The sequence below is a fragment of the Rhinatrema bivittatum genome, chromosome 10, assembly GCF_901001135.1.
Source record: "Rhinatrema bivittatum chromosome 10, aRhiBiv1.1, whole genome shotgun sequence".
Taxonomy (NCBI): domain Eukaryota; kingdom Metazoa; phylum Chordata; class Amphibia; order Gymnophiona; family Rhinatrematidae; genus Rhinatrema; species Rhinatrema bivittatum.
In genome coordinates, this window is record NC_042624.1 from 99627176 (window position 1) to 99644028 (window position 16853).

Consider the following 16853-nt stretch of genomic DNA (forward strand, 5'->3'; position numbering starts at 1 on the left):
AGCTAATGTTCTTTTCAGCTTTATAAGCTGTGCTAGGCAGGGTCTTGAATACCAACCAAATGAAAACACAAACTGAAAGCAGACACAACATTCAGAACTACAATGTACACAAAAAGGAGAACAGAGCTTTCCCCAAATCAGGGTGTGGGCCTGCAGAGGAAGAAGGAGAACCTGTAGAAGCCAAGTGTTATTTTCAGGTTCGGCTTCCATAATCAGCAGGTTTGGGATGTTTGGTTAGCTTTTTGTTTTTTATTTTGGATGGGAAGGGGGTGGTGTTTAGTTTTTGGCTCTGCATTTTTCTTCTGTTCCTTTTGGCTTCTAGCTTTCTCAGAACCAGCGTTTCCTGGGCCACAGTGCCATGTGCCTTCCTATGTATCTAGCTAGGGTTATTTCTCCCCTATTATAACTCTCTGCCCTCTAGCATGGACGGTCGGCCCTCAAACTGGCCCTTCGGTTGTTGTGCTGTATAATACAGAATTTATGTAAAATCCTGAGATTTTGACTGGTTGTGAAGCAGCTTTACACCTCTTCATAAAATTGCCAAACCACATCCTCAGACGATTACTTATTGAAAGTAGACATACCATTTATTCTCAAGATGTTTGAGAAACAAATACTGTATGGTTTATAAAGTGAATGCTTACACCCCTGTGCGTTTTATGTGCTACCTACAGGATGCTGCAGCCCCTTCAATTCAGCCAGAAATTAACCTTTGAAGTCCAAATACAAACAAGAGGAGAAGTGTTTAGTTCTTACCGGACTGCGCCTCTATGACCAGCAAAAGAGAAGAGAGAACACACACCTAGTCAGAGAGTGACAGAGCAGTAAATAGACTTTTTACCAAAATTGTTTAACACATTTTGTCATATTAGTGTTTTACAGTGTTTAAAAGGGATTTTGTGAAAATCAGATCTGCTTAAGCACTGTGTGGCTTCCCTGTGACAGCCAGGTGACTCCCCCTCAATTTCGTAGTTCGAATTGCTGATTTATAAGGAAGAAATATTATTGGGGGGGGGGGGCAGTATTCATACTATCCCCACAGCTTCATAGTCTGTGGGAAAGTTTAACCACAGTCTTGGCACCAATTTTCCAAAATAAAAGGGCGTGAGGGCTTTTACTTTGAAAACTTGTCCAAGTTAAAAATAATTTGCAGAGATCCGCACCTGCGTTATTTGTAGATACGTTTTCTGACCAAAACTACGTGCATACTTTGAAAACCCAATACCATGCACATAGTTTTCTCCCCCGGCCTAATTCTGTCACAGGATCATCTCCACCAGGACGAGTGTAAATGCAAGCAAATTGTGGAACTATGCATGTAACTTTTATCTGCCCTCGTCAGACAGGCGGTTTACAAGGGTAAAACTTGCAGAAATCCCATTGAAAATAATGACAAATGCCTAGCAACGTTACAGTGTCCTCATGCAGAACAGCAAGCACACACCCGTGGTCTTAAGTTTCAAATGTTTAGGTACATTTCGACAGGGGGGATATTGGGGCAGCGGGGGTTTGTTCATACGGGGGGGGACACTAACAGGATCTATGTAAAGACTAAGGCCATCGACCTCTCCAGGGCACCCGATGCAATATGCAAATGAGCTGCCTTGGTAAAAAGGAGGCGCTAGGGGAAATTGTGCGCACCTAGCACCTCCTCGGCAGCGGGCGCCCAGGAGAGGTGGCTTTCAGCAGATTAGGAAACGGACTCTCAATTTTACGAGCATCCCTTTTCCTAACCTGTGCACAGCCACGGGTTAGGGAAATGAATGCTCGCTAATTGAGCGTCCCTTTTCCTAACCTAACCGCCGTCACAACACTTTTTTTTTATCATTAAGGAGAGAGAGAACCTATCTACAACATCATCATATTAGTTAAGTATTTTTTATCTCTATAGGAGAGCCACCTGATAGGTCAAGGTGAGGTGTTAGTGGTGGTTTAGGGTTTAGGGGCCAGTTTCGCAGTGAGACGTACGAACAGCATGTCTTGGTGAAGATTTGACGTCCTTTGGTGTGAGGAAAGTCTCACAAAGATGAAATTTCAACTATTTTCTCTCACCCTAGCATGATGGACCCTAGCATGATAGACTGTGCTGTTCGTACGTCTCACTGTACATGCGAAACTGGCCCCTAAACCGTAAACGACCACTAACACCTCACCTCGACCTATCGGGTGGCCCTCCTATAGAGCTATAAATAGGTGCACACAATGAGGCTCTCTCTCTCTCTCTCTTTCTACTCCACTCCACTGTCCTCTCCCCCTCCCCCACCAAGCTCAGAAATGGCCAAAATGCAATTCTAAAAATGTATCACGAATTGCATTATGGCCATTTCGGATATATCGCACAGCTTAACGCCAGGGAAAAAGGTATAGTTGTTTCCAGCATTAAAACCATGCAAAAGCATGTGTTATGCTATCGCACGGCTCAATATGGCCCCTAATTTAACTAAAATCCGCCCAATCTCCTCCCCACCCTTAAAAATTTGCATTTGCGCCATGCGTTATCGCACGCGTTGATGCCATAACGCATTTTGATAAATGATCCTATTAGTTTTTGTCTGCATATTTCTACTTCTAGTTTGTAGTCACTAATTCTATCTTTGGTGAAGGTCTGTGTTTTGTATATGTGACCGAGGTGAGGTATTCTGCTAGCGTGTCATTTCTATGTGTGACAGTCCTCCCAAGAAGGAGCCCTTTTCGTCACTGAGAAGACCCCAGGAGAGGATTCTGGGCGTGGAAGACTGCTTAACCTTTACTTGGGCGCTAATGCTAAACTTGTAGAATGAAGGAGGTATTTGTGCAGCTAAATTCTAAACTTAGTTGTACAAACGTCCTGAATATGTACCTCATAATATATATGAAATAAAACTTAATATTGGGAAGGATAATTATCAAAGGATTTCCTTGGGTAAAAGCAGAAATGCCTGCTTATAAAATTGCCCACCTGATATGCAAGTGTAAGTCCTGATATGCAAGTGTAAGTCCTATACCCCTAACTAATCAAGCTTGATATTTCACTTGGATGCAGCTCCATCACTGCTCTCTACATTAATGGTGGGGGTGGAAGGGAAATAGAACCAAAGAGCTAAGAAAAACAGATAAGTATGAGAAAAAAAATGTGTGAAGCTTGCTGGGCAGACTGGATGGGCCGTTTGGTCTTCTTCTGCCGTCATTTCTATGTTTCTATGTTTCTATATGAGTGCAAATTTACCCAGACTGGGCAGAAGCATTTCCCAGGCAGAGTTGGGAAGGGATTTGGACTTATATGCATGATTTTTTATTTATAAAAATGCGTGTACAGTTTTTCTGAAAAATGTCCGCATATGTTTTAGCAGGTACCAGGTGCAATTATGCAGAGGTAGTTTTGGAGGGATAATTTTCAGAGCAAACAAAAGTGCATATGTTCGCTTTGAAAACTGGTGTAATGTATGTGTGTGTTTGTTGACTTTGTTATGCATGATGTAATAAATATACTCCTTGAATGTATGGGGATTTTTGCTGCATTCAGTATTACATAATGTACTAGGCTGCAAATTGTATTTTTGCTTGAAAAGTTTGAATAAAACGTTATAAAAATAGGAAGGGGCAATTTTAAAAAAATTTACATTGTGGTGCAGAGTCCATGGGTACTTTTGCCTGCAAGCCTTACTCCAGTTCTCAAAGCAAAAGTACGCGCCTACTTTTCCTTTGAACCATGTGTCCTTTTAGATGATTTTAAGGTGGTCAATTTATCAAAAAGCCCTTTTACCTGGATAAATCCATATTTACCCACATGAATAGGCTTGGAAAATAGTTCTCTTTGTATCTATGTGTTTTTGTAGGATTGTTCTAGAAAGGGACATGGTGGGGGTCATCATGAATGTGGGATATAATTATCAAAAGACTCAGGGGAAGGGAGTGGTCTATAAGCCTGAAAGTTAATTGAGGGGGGAGAGGGGTACAAAACTGAAGGTTTGGTTAGGGTGTCCAATACCCTTGCACCATTCCTGCTCACGTTGCTCTAATGCAAATGGGAAGGGCATAGAACAGACACTTATGCGGTTATAACTCATAGAGTTGCATGGAGTCACACCAAAGAGGCAGCAACAGAAAACGGGAATAGGGAAGAGGAGGAAGACAAAAGCTGTACTAGGGGTGGCAGGAAGTGGTGAGTTGGTTAGGCCTTTAGAATGAACACTGGAGTATAGTTAAAATCAACCTTTGAGGTTTTAGTTATAATTTAAAATTAAAAGTCAAAATCCTCAAAAACACTTATTTTAATGTGTCTCACAAAGTAGAAAAAAATCTAAAAGGTAAACATTGATTTTTTTTATTTGTTTTGAACACAGAAAACTAGAAGCCCCAGATATATCCCCTGCAGGCAGCTGTAGACATCTGACCATTTGTAGGATATTGCTCCTTCTCCAAGCCAGTTTTGCTGCTTTCTGGCGTAGGTGAGTTTACAAGCCCCCATACCCAGCAAACCACTCCTTTCATTTTTCCTCCAGTCTTCAAAATAGTCACAGGTATCAAAACTAGCGAGACTGTTGCCAATAAAAAAGTATATCTCTGTAATAAATATCCATATATGTCTATATCTTCCCCATATATGTATGGCTAGCTATTTATCTCTCTCTATGTATATACAGTATATATATTATAGATAACAGTCACCTTTCAAGTGAAAATTCTTCAGTATGATTTTGTCCAAGTAATACTGTTTGCCCCTCCTCAATGTTTATTTAATAACTGAACTGAAAATGTTAAATGTATACCTTTTGAATATGGTCTCCTTTCGGAGTCGATGTGTTATCCTTACCAGGGTCTAATACAAGAGCAGCATTGCAATGTTGGGGGGGGGGGGGGGGGGGGGGGGGGGGGGGTACTGGGTATCCATCTGGTCTCTCATGAATCTTGTCCTACACAGATTGCCATCTCCAGATTAATTTAAGACATTAAAACAGTCAAATTGAAAGCTTAGCTCTCGGTCCTTTTATTAATATTAAGTTTGTTATTTTTTAAGGGCGTGCATGGAACTGTAATAGAAAGGTAAGTAGATTTGCAGAATGGAACCCATGAAATCAACAATAATGGATGAAAATAATTTTTGGACAATACTTCTTTGATTTTTTTTCGATTTGTAATGCATTAAGACATTATTTTGTGAACATCCACTATATTTTTCCCTGGCTTATATTTGCAAAGCTGTCAGCAATTTTTTGCAAGATTTGTAAACAGCCTAGTGAAGTGGAAATGAAAACACCCTTACATCTGTAGTAGCTGCTTCCCACATATCCTTTTTCTTGGCCAACATAGCTGCAAATGTTCTATTCCACTGCTAATAAACAGCCAGATTCTCATAATATTATGATAATACCCATAAGCTACAGTCAATCTACGTCATGCTACTGAATAGATTTAAAAAACATACTAATTTACTATAACTTCAAATCATTATTAAAACAATAATTATAAAAAAATGAATCATGTAGAAGTATTGTAGTTACTGACACCTTAGACTCCCAACTGGAAAATTCTTCTTTTAAACTCAGTAGAAGTTAATTCATTTCACATGTATACTGAATAACAGCATTTCTCAGATAACAAAGTAAGAAAATTCATGCCACAAAAATTTAGGCAGCAAAGTTTGCATCCTCTAATAATTGGAGAAAAGGCTTTTCAATTTTACAGGGCTACCATGTTTTATAGTGATTAATTTAAATTGGCCTTTGGACAAAAAAGAATAAATTATTATTGTATTTATTTGTACCCAGTTTTTTTTGTCATTTTATAACCCTCTTTTTCAAGATGGCATGTCCAGTGATCTCAAATTCCTTCACTGCCCAATAGCTGGAGAGGAAGTCTTCTCTTATATTGAACAGTTCAATGTCAATCCTCGGCCAGCAGGTGTCACTGTGGTAGTGGCAACCATCTTTCCTCCCTCCCTGGAGCTTAAGCACATGGCTTGTACAATGCATTTGGGCCCAGGTGGCACAGAATCTTAATTTTCAGTCTCTTGAGCCACAGTCAAAGCAACACAACTGAGTTAAGGAGTTGTGTGTGTATATATGTGTATATATATGTATATATATATATATATATCTTATCTATTCTTCATTAAACCAGTCAGTCATATGATGTATAAACTTTATAAAACTGAGATATGCAAATCATACCAAAGCAAATCCAGACCCCTAGATGAGCTGACAATGGATAGATGATCAATATAATGTAAAAGAGCCAAGCCTTTTTCACACTGGTCTTGATTTAATGTAAACTCGCATGACTTGAATGGACATCAGGGTTTGTAACAAGTTATGTCAGTCAGCCTTGATAATGTGTTTACTGTGAGATTTTATGAACTTTGCTGGTGCTACAGGGTAAAATTCAGGACTTCACTCTCAGCATAAGCTCAGATTCTGTACAAATCCTTGGTGAACCGTGTTTCTTAACTCCGGTCTACTTTGGTGGCGTGAGCGGGGGAGGGGCACAAAGTATCCGAGCTGGGATCTAAGCACAGAAGCCAAGTCACTTATATGCCATAGAAAGTACTATGTTCATGTTTAATATTCCATTTGTATGCATAAACGTAGAATACTGATCAAAAAAGGCAATGCGATATGGACTATTCAGTGAAGAGTTATAGAGGCCAGTCGATGATCTCTTACCGGGCTTTTCCTCTATGAAGCCATAATAAGGAAAAAAAGAAGAAGAAGAAAATGAGATACTTTCAACAGATTACAGGAGAATAACCTTAATCTATGCAGAGAGGTTCTAAATTGAATCGAAATGCACCGAACCTCATTTTCTGCATTCCTCTCAATGCTCCTCGTGTCCTAGATCATTTTGCAACAGTTGGTCGTATTACAGAAATGATTGCATTCGTGATTTGCACACATCAGCATTTCTCCTATAAATAGGTTTTATAATGTAGTGTTTTTTTTTCTTTCTTAATCTTTTATTAGTTAAGTAGCAAAATTGCAGATGCAGCCTTGACATTTACAGGAAAGGAAATAATAGCTTAATAACAAGGCAAGAAAAAACTGCAAACTTGCTCTGCAAGTTGTACTTACTGTATAAGGAAGTGAAAATGTAATTTTTTTTTAATATTACTGGAAGAAATCTGTACATAAAACAGAACGAATCCTTAGCATATCGTCATTCTTTTCCATAAAATAATGGAGACAAAAGGAGTGGAAGTCAGAAGCTTTGCGCCCCATTACTCATGGTCTCGCATGGATACAGAACGGGACAAAGACTGAGAAATCGGACTCGGTCTTCCATTTCCTAACTAAATGTCTGCAGGCACTGTGGGGTCCATTCGCTATGGAGTAAATTTTCAAAGGGGTTTTGCACGTTGTCTTCAGTTTTTGGGTGGGTTGTGTCGATAATTCTGACTCTCTGCTACATCCTGTTCCTGACACTCCTCCTTCTCAGACATAGTTACTGATAATGGATCTCTTATTTACAGCAGTGATCCATAGAGTAACAAATTCATAAGAGTTGTCTGGGTGAACCGGAGGCGCTATCAGCAAACTGGTGTTTTCACGCATGTGCGCAAGTATTTTCAAATTGATGTAAGTGCGTACGTTATAAAATACCTGCCTCTGCATATAAATCGGGGTTATCACATGTACATCTTATATTTTTACAACCCTATAATATACCAATGCATGTTTATAAAATATAAAAGAGAAAGTATGTGTTTTCTTGCATCTGAAATATTTGTGCGCACTTTCAGAGCTGAAATACGTGGTATTTTATAAACTGTGCAGCTCTGAAATTTAAGCTTCCTGGTTCTGATTCACAAGGCTTTTTTCCCATTCTGCATCTGTGGGGAAAAACTGTAGTGAATCAGGCCTTAAAGGATATATAAGTTTGGTCAATTTTTATATTTATTGACCAAACTCGTCGCTCTTTAAGTTATCTGTATTTTTCCAGTAGTCACTAAAGATAAGTATGGAAAAATAAGGCAAGATGAAGATAATGTTGACCAGCTTATAGCAATTTTAGCAAATGTATCATGTCTAAACTTACTTCTCTATATCCTCATTCAAATAATCAGGTACATGAACTAAGGAAACCGAACCCATTCAGAAAGCCATAAAAGAACATGAGCAGGGAAAGGAGAGATATTGGTCCTCAGCATTAGGAAGTAGCGGTTGGTCCTTTGAGAGAAAGCAAATGAGTCAAAAATCTAATATTTCTCTGGCTACAGCACAGCTTCAAGTCTCCTATTTGCAGGATTTAAGCAATCTTCTTTTAGTGCATTCAGTGCGTGTAATTATCCAGGTAATTCTTTTTTACACGTACAGTGTTTGAATCTTCTGCTTCCATTTTGTTTGAGATTTACAGCAACGTCTGCTTCCACTTTTAAGGCAGCATGTTACTAGTTAAAAGAGATAGAAAGCCGAGGGCTGCTCTTACCTCCTGCCCGATCCGAGACCCTGGGAGAGGAGAAACGCTCTGGGACCATCGCGGCCACCCAACAGTGATGTCACCCAAGCACTGGGGCCTTAACAACAGCGTCCTGTGGCAGAAGTGAGGGCTGCTCTTATCTCCCGCCCAATCCTAGACCCTGGTAGAGAGGAGAAACGCTCTGGGACCATCGCAGCCACCCAACACTGATGTCACCCAAGCACTGGGGCCTTAACAGCAGCATCCGATGGCAGAAGTGAGGGCTGCTCTTATCTCCCGCCCAATCCTAGACCCTGGTAGAGAGGAGAAACGCTCTGGGACCATCGCGGCCACCCAACACTGATGTCATCCAAGCACTGGGGTCCTTAAAAGATGTGTCCTGCAGTGTACCTGTCGCCAACACGCCTAAGTCATGCACCAAATGGGCACAATCCTTATGTCGGTTTTTCCCTGTATGAAAATGGGCAGGAAAAGAAAAGGAAAGGTCGTGCCCTCCCCATAGACATTTACACCAACACAATGACCTATGGATCTTCATTTTAATCGTCCAGGTTCATCACTGCAGACTGTTCTGAGTAACTAGCTTAAGCTAATTACTCCTTAAGCCCTGGGACAAATCTCCCCCTCCTAATCCACAATCTCTATAGAAGGTAAAAGATCCTGAAATAGCTATTTTGCCTCTGCAAAATCCTTTATTGGAGGAACTATCAGAACTTAATTCTCCTTTGGTTAATGGCGGATCTTCAGCTGGGATTCCCCTTCCAGTGCCACCTCCTCAGCCTGGCCAAGGGAGTGGTACTAATGTTATTGGTGAATCTGGAGCGATCTCCCTAAGAGATGTATGGAGAGTGGTCACCCATCTGCAGTTCCTCAGCTCTGTAAATATACAGCTGATGCCTCTAAAACGTTTTCTGATTTAGATGTGAGGCTGAATTTGTTGGAAATCCAACTTGGTAATCAACAAGGGGCAACTATAAAGTTACAGTCAAGTTATCAGTGGGAATTAAAGAATCTTTTACTAGACTTTAAATGTGAAATGTTAGAACATAAATTAAGAGCTAAAAATTTGCGATTACTAAATTTCCCATATTCTTGTTTATTTTCTGGGAATGAATTGTTTAAAAGAGATGCTGCTCAGGCCCTCCAATTTCTTCCTGATAAAGTTGTCTTGCTATTCAATTGATTGCTATTACATTCCTGATAAACAGAGAGGTCTGGCTGAGGAGGGAGCCTACTGAAGTAGCTCTAGTACAGATCTTACTCTATTACTTTAAAACATCTAATGATGTGATTACTACTAGATCCACTTTGTTTATTTTTTATTGGAGAAGTGAAAGAGAGAATTTTTTCATGGATTCTCTGTGAGCTGCTCCCTGTACCATGGAAGGCAGATGGCGTTTTCCTTGTCACGGGACAATAAACACAGTCAGATTATGCTATCCTCATCAGTCTCTATATCGCTGACCTCTCTCGCAGTTCCCAGTCTCCTGCTATCTCGGTTTCCTCTCTCTGCCTGTGTGTGCCTTTGGACACTGCTATGGTCCAGTCTTTCTCTCCATGTGCACGTCTGCATGTGGCTCTGGACCGGGGCTGGTGAATGGTTATCAGACATCTTGTAGTCTTCCACCCTTCCCCAATGGCCTTCTCCACACACAATTAAAAAATGATGCATTTATAACAGATTTTACATGAAAAAGTACATTTAAAACACAATCTTCTGAGATAAAACTATCATTTCAAATAACAAGTATTATATTTGCATGCACTGCGTTGGTGCCATTCAGAAAACCCTGCAAAAAAAATGAAAAAGAAACTTGCATCCGTATGGCATGGGTGTGGGCTTGGTCCTCAAAGTCATGAATAAACAATTTCAGTTACAAAATGGTAAAGTTCCAATACTGAAACAGCACTAACTACCAGCACTCCAACAGTAACAACCCTACCTATGAAAAGGAAATACTGCAAATATTAGACCAGGCTCTAAAACACCAATACACCTCCTATTAGGAAAACAGAACAAGCCAAGCTACTAAAGATCCCTACACAGAAACTACATGCCAGCAGAATACTTCAGCTCAGTCACACATGCAGAGCATTGATAGACCCTCAGCAAATACAGAATAAAGAGACCAAAATATAAATAGAAATGTACAGACAAAAGCTGAACTGGAAACCACAACAAGCCAGACTCAGTATGCAGTGCAACAATGGAAAAGCAAAAACATCTCCATGCCTCATAAAACATCAAACAACAAAATTAGGAAATATAAGACATCATAATAGTAAAGACATACTGAGAAAAAGAATATTTCAAAACAGCTGAGAAGCAGAACATTCAGTAATTAAACTCAGATAGAAATTATTAAAAAGTTTCCAAAAATCAATACAATATTTCAAAAGAGCAGACACATAAAATAACACCCAATAATTAAAATTAATAAGGATAAAAGACATTTCCCATTCCCAGTACCCGGAACCTTTGCTTTCAAGTCGCCCCGAGATTATCATGGATTAGTTGGGGGAGAAGTGGTGCCCGGAAACGTTGCCCTCTCTCTCTCACTAACACATTCTCTTGTACATATACGCTTACATTCTTTCACATGCTCACACATGCACACATTTTTCTCCCACTCCGAAATGCACAAGTTGCAGCAGCCTCCACCTTCAACCGACGCAGCACCTTCCACCTTCTTTCCTCTTGGTGCGTGGGCCAACGCTGATCCTGCTACTTCCCTCTCACCCACAAATCCCTGTCCCTTTTCCCTTTCCCTCTCATTCATTCACCCACCTCCCTTTTTCTTCCCCTCTTACCTCCTTCCCTCACACTCACCCCCTTCCATTTCCTTCCCTTCCCTTCCCTCTCACCCACTCACCACCTCCCTCCTATTCACTTGCCCTCCCTTCCCTTTCCTTTCCTCACCTCTCACCCCTTTCCCTCTCAGTCTCTCCTCCTCCCATCCCTTCACTCCTCTCATCCCTTCACTACATGGAGCAATTTGATTTTTATTTGTCTTTCACTATGTTGCTATTGTTAAAACTATGTGCCTTGTGCAACCCTGTCTTTACTTTTAACAGGGTTAAGGGTGGGCAATTTTGAAAAGCCTTTGACCCAGCTAAGGACTGATTTATCCAGGTAAAAAGGCTGTCTGAAAATTGCCCCAATGCACACACACGCGCATACACACACACACACACACCCCTTTATATAAAATAAAGACATGAATGATTAAACGAGTTGGATAACAGAGAAATGGCCACCGTGATCACTTAGGTCTTGGGTGCCATGAATGGTTTATTGTTCTTCCATTTCTAGGAATCTGTGAGAACTGCCATTGCGAATGGTGAGAAAGGGCGGAGATCAGTAATGCTGTCATACTCCTCTTGGCCTCTGTGTACACCATTTTTTTTTTGTTCTTTAATGCTGTGGATTATTGTGATTTCATAAGAACATAAGAACATTCCATATTGGGTCAGACCAAGGATCCATCAAGCCCAGCATTGTTTCCAACAGTGGCCAATCCAGGCCATAAGAACCTGGCAAGTACCCAAACACTAAGTCTATTCCATGCTTCTGATGCCAGTAATACCTGTGGCTATTCCCTTAGTCATCTTGATTAATAGTTGTTAATGGACTTCTCCTCTAAGAACTTATCCAAACCTTTTTTAAACCCAGCTACACTAACTGCACTAACCACATCCTCTGGCAACAAATTCCAGAGCTTAATTGTGCCTTGAGTGAAAAATAATTTTCTCTGATTAGTTTTAAATGTGCTACTTGCTAACTTCATGGAGTGCCCCCTAGTCCTTCTATTATCCAAAAGAGTAAATAACCGATTCACATTTCATTCCGGTTTTATTGTTGGAACGTGTAAATCTGCATTGTGACTGCTTAGCCTCGTAGAGCCTGTGAAAGCCAGAGAACGTAGCAATAGCAGGCCAGCACAAAATTCAGGGCAGGGGCTTGTGGAAGTCAGTGGCAGGCAGCCCTGCTGAAATTAAAGATACTTTAAAAATAATTTAAAAAAAAAATGCAAAAGGGTAAGAAATCAAATGCAATGAATCTTTTAAAATGTAGATTTTTTTTTTTTTGGAAGGCATAAAGTGCAAGTTAGCGACTCCAGAATACATGGCCTGCATAATGATGGCTGTAAAGGATGAAGGAACTCTTCTCACAGTTTGATTCTCTTCCTCATTAATGAAAGCAAGCACAGTGGGACTGGTTTGAATTATTTTGCACCATAGCGGTACATCACAGCGGTTTGTTTTTTTTACAGTTAGGATCAAGCCAAGATGCATTATCTCCGTACAGCCGCACAAATAATATTAATCAGCTCCAGTGCGAGTGAATGGACAATCTTCCCCGTTAAGCAGAAAGGGTCATACGTGATGTGGCTGGGAAGTAGCCTAAAGTTCGTCGTTACCCATTTCAAGGTAAACCAGAGAGCTGATTCCCGTGCATGGCGTGCAGGAGCCTGGGGCGCTCTTCCCGGAGAGCTGAGCCCCGATGCCAGTCAGCACGTGCCCTCACAGGTGTGCAGAGGGCACTATACCGGGCGGCCAAGCATTCTTTCTCTTTTCTATAAGGTGCCCGGTTTTTAACGATTACGATTTCTGGGTTAGGAATCCCTTTTTCTCAGTGACTCTGGCACTCCACTTGTCAAGCGAGCCACTCGGTGGCAGAAAAGGGTCCTGGTATTTAATTAATATTATTGATTCATCAATGCATTCATTCCCTAAACAGCCCTGGAAGTGATGCGCTTGCGGCCTGCCGGTAAATTCTCACACTGGGACCCCCATGAATCGCTCTGAGAGCTTTCCTCTTTGTCCTCGCCTTCGTTTGGAATCGCTCCATTCAGGAAAGCGGGTCCTTCGGCGACAGCAAAGCTCGCGCTGGAGCGTCTGACATGCGCCCACATCTGTAAGCAGCCCCGTTAGCAAGGGCACGAAGGGAAAATCTTGAAATTCAAGGTTCCCCGCCTGGCAGTAACAAAATATATTCTGCTGCCCTGCCTCCATTCTTGGTTGCCATGGGAACCGAGTGAGTCAGCTTCCCCCCAAAATAGATCTTCACGAGCCTCCAATAAAACCAGAGCAGACCAAATGCACCAATAAGCGAGCAAAGGTCAGGATTTATTAATGACCAGAGCACGCACATCTGCTGCCGGTAATTGCCACATCACAACGTTTGAACTGGTTTTTATTTTTCTAAAGCAGGAAGCAACTGGTCACAGGAGAATAATTATTCTGCAGCAATACGGCAGTTCATGTGTGACTTTAATTACTATTACTGGTTTTTTTTTTAAATTTCGCTTTGCGACTTACAAAGGGGAACCCGGTTCTTTTAAAAAGAGCACTAGAGGGTTCCTAGGAGCTCGGAGGACAGCAAGTAACCGTACACAGTGAGTTGGGTGTCTGCCTTCGTTTCACTGAACGTAACAAGCAGCGGGAATGCTTTAGCGTCGCCTGTGGTGCACAGATCCCCACCTCCCACCTCCCCGTATATGGCACTGCCGCTTGCACTCTCCCTGGCAGAGCGCACAGGGGGTGTGCAAGGGTCCGTCAGTCCCGCTGCCCATCTCTAACAGTGATGGATGCAGAAAAAGTAAAATGACCCCCGTGTTGCTGAGGGCCGGTGCTAGCTTTCATGCTGCCCTGTGCGAACAATTACTGTGCTGCCCTCGCCCGTACACTGTCCCCTGGTTCATTCAGTCCCTGTCCTACTCCCTCCAGCGATACAAATTTAAAAAATTGACACTTCCCCCCCGCCCCAACCTCCGGGTCTTCACCCCCCCACCCCTGCCCTGGAACCCATGGCCAGCACAAGGGTATTAGGTGCCCTAGGTGAATCTCATAACCTTGCACAATGCACCTCCCTCTGCCCTCTCCAAAGACACAGAGTTAAGAGTAATGCATATGTAACCCCACCCCAGTGCGCAGGGCCAGCACAGGTGAGGTCAGAAAGTTATTCATACTCTTTGGGGCAGGGACCCTTGCTAGCCAATCCATCTCCCTTGCTTCCCAAGCTGTGGATTCTTTGACTAGGGGTAGAAAGAAGTCCTCTCAGGTCCCAGTGTGGGGTGGCTGACTTCCTAGGCTAAGTTTCCTGGGCTAGGTGAATTTCCTCAGTGTGCTGTGTGCCAAAAAAGAGACACCGGGACCACTGTTTCAGTACAGCTTGGTTTGATTGCCCAGATAAATATGGCTTATCCAGCTCCAGAGTTCTCACTCTTTCTTGATTTTTACAAAGTCCAGTGTCCTCTATCTGTGCAAGGCAGGGAATCCCCTGCAGGTTGAGCCTTTGGGTTCTGGGAGCCGGCAGGTCTCTGAGGCGGCAGTACATCATGGTGAGTCTGCAGCATGGCTTGGACAGACTGGTAAGGCTGGGAAAGCTGCAGAAAGGCTTGGATAGGGACAGAGTGCAGGTGAGGACTGGAACTGGATCTTGAGTGCAGACAAGGACTGGACAAAGATAAGACAGGATAGAGCAAGACAAAGACAACACAGAACAAGGAACATAAAGGCCCAAAGGCAGTGAGACAGGAAGCCCATGGGTCAAGGCAAGGAGAGGCCTAGATAGACTACAGAGCAAGGTAAGGCCTAGATAGGCCAGAGGTCAGGGGAAAGCCTAGATAAGGCCACAAGGCAGGGAAAGCAGCAAGAAGGTTCTTAGGCCACAAGACATGGGTAGGCCACAAAGCAATAGTGGATAGGGCAAGGAGCCAAGGGCAATTCGATGTAAAAGCGAAGAGGGTTTGGCAAGGCTGGATTATGTAGGGCTAAGGTTTTGGTATGGTACAGCCAAAGAAGTGGAGCTTGGCAAGGCTGGAAACATGGTTTGCTGAAGTCTCCTGGTGGCTAGAAGGCTGCCCCACAGGCTGAGTTTGATGAGCAGTGAGGAGCTGACGGGGACAGATCGGACTGGTGCTCCGAGGAGACCTCTGCTGGCCTGGAGGTATCATAGCCAGGATATGTAGTTTCTGTGTAGAGATCTATGATAGCCTGGCTTGTTCTGTTTTCCTAAAAGGAGGTGTTTTGACATTTTAAGGCTTGGTGTAATATTTGCAGTATTGCCTTTTCATAGGTAGTGTTCTTACTCTTTGAGTACTGGCAGTTGGTGTGGTTTTGGTATGGAAGGTTTACTATATTGTAATTGTAACTCAGTTTACTCGAGGCTTTCTGAGGGCCAAGTCCACATCGAATGCACATTACAATAGGCCTAATACCATGTGGGTTCTAAGTGTCTTTTTTTTGCAGGGTTTGCGGGTTGGCACTACAGAAGTGCATGTAAAAATAATATACATGTTGTGATATTTTTACCTCAGAAGACTATGAATGTCCTTTTTCATATAAAATCTGTTACAAACGCATAATTTTTAATTGAGTGTGGTGAGGGCTAGAAGGAATGGGGCGTAGGGCTGTAAAGTTCGCTTAGAGCATCTAATACCCTTCCGCCAACCAGGAGAGAGTCTGCCACCCACAGACCCCTGCATTCACCCATCTCCCACTTCTCCAGGGAGTAAATGCTGGGGAAATGTGGGAGGCAGGCCTGAGGGTTCCTGGGAGTGTGGCGGGGTTGCCAGCTTCCTAGAAAAGTTATCACTGACACTCTATCTGTAACTTCTCTGGGAACTCTGACTCCTGCTTTCTCCCTTCTGCAGTATTTCAAATCCCCAGAAGGGCCACATTCCCAAGGAGAAAGGCCCCGCCTTGGACCTCTCTATGATTTGACCTGTGCTATATCTTGAGGGTGGGGCTGGGGGGGGGGGGGGAGGGGAGGGAGTGCTCGCTCATCCCTCGCCTTAGGCAGCAGATTGCCTTGAGCCGTCCCTGTATCCATGCCCATGAACATCGTTGTCTGTTTTTCCCTGACCAAACCACACCCTTGGGCATACCTAGCTTTTGAGCCACTTAGGGACCGATGTACTAAAGTGCATTAATGCTAACACAAGCTTTTGTCTGAGCATTCATGAAAGCATTAGCTGATGCAGACTTGTGCATTGGCTCATGTTAATCCGCGTTAACATTACCGTGAACTAAATGCATCCTAAAATATGGACATAAACGTTTTACAATGCAAGTGCATGCTACGCAGCTCATGAAAATTAATGTAGGTTAACAAAAATCATATTAAACTAGCCTTACGCCTGTTGAAAATTTAACAGAGTATATGTCAGAGTGGAGGTGCTGAGCACACTCTCTCCCCAGGCCGATCCTAGCACTCCCTTCTCTCCTCCCCCAGCAGACTCCATCTCCCCTCTCATCATCTCTGTCCTGGGAATTTGACACTCTCCAGTTCAAGCTCCCATCCAGCCCAATTCTAACAATCTTGGTCTCCCCCCCCCACCCATCTGCTTCCCATGGATCCCATGGCTCTCTTCTGCAGACCACCTGTTGCTCTGGCTCCATCTGGCTCCACAGCTCTATGCCTGCTGGAACATACGTGCATATGCTCTCTGCTGCCC

At 42.7% G+C, this 16853-nt stretch overlaps 1 protein-coding gene across 1 annotated transcript in view; it reads right to left on the reverse strand.

Annotated features, from left to right (window-relative positions):
- Positions 1–16853, reverse strand: part of SGIP1 (SH3 domain GRB2 like endophilin interacting protein 1) — a 174041-nt gene that overhangs the window by 88592 nt on the left and 68596 nt on the right. The window contains exons 7-8 of the mRNA XM_029618232.1: positions 6642–6653; positions 757–768 (exon numbers count right to left, since the gene is read on the reverse strand). Of these exons, the coding sequence (XP_029474092.1) occupies positions 757–768; positions 6642–6653 (24 nt within the window). The remainder of the gene's footprint in view (positions 1–756; positions 769–6641; positions 6654–16853) is intronic.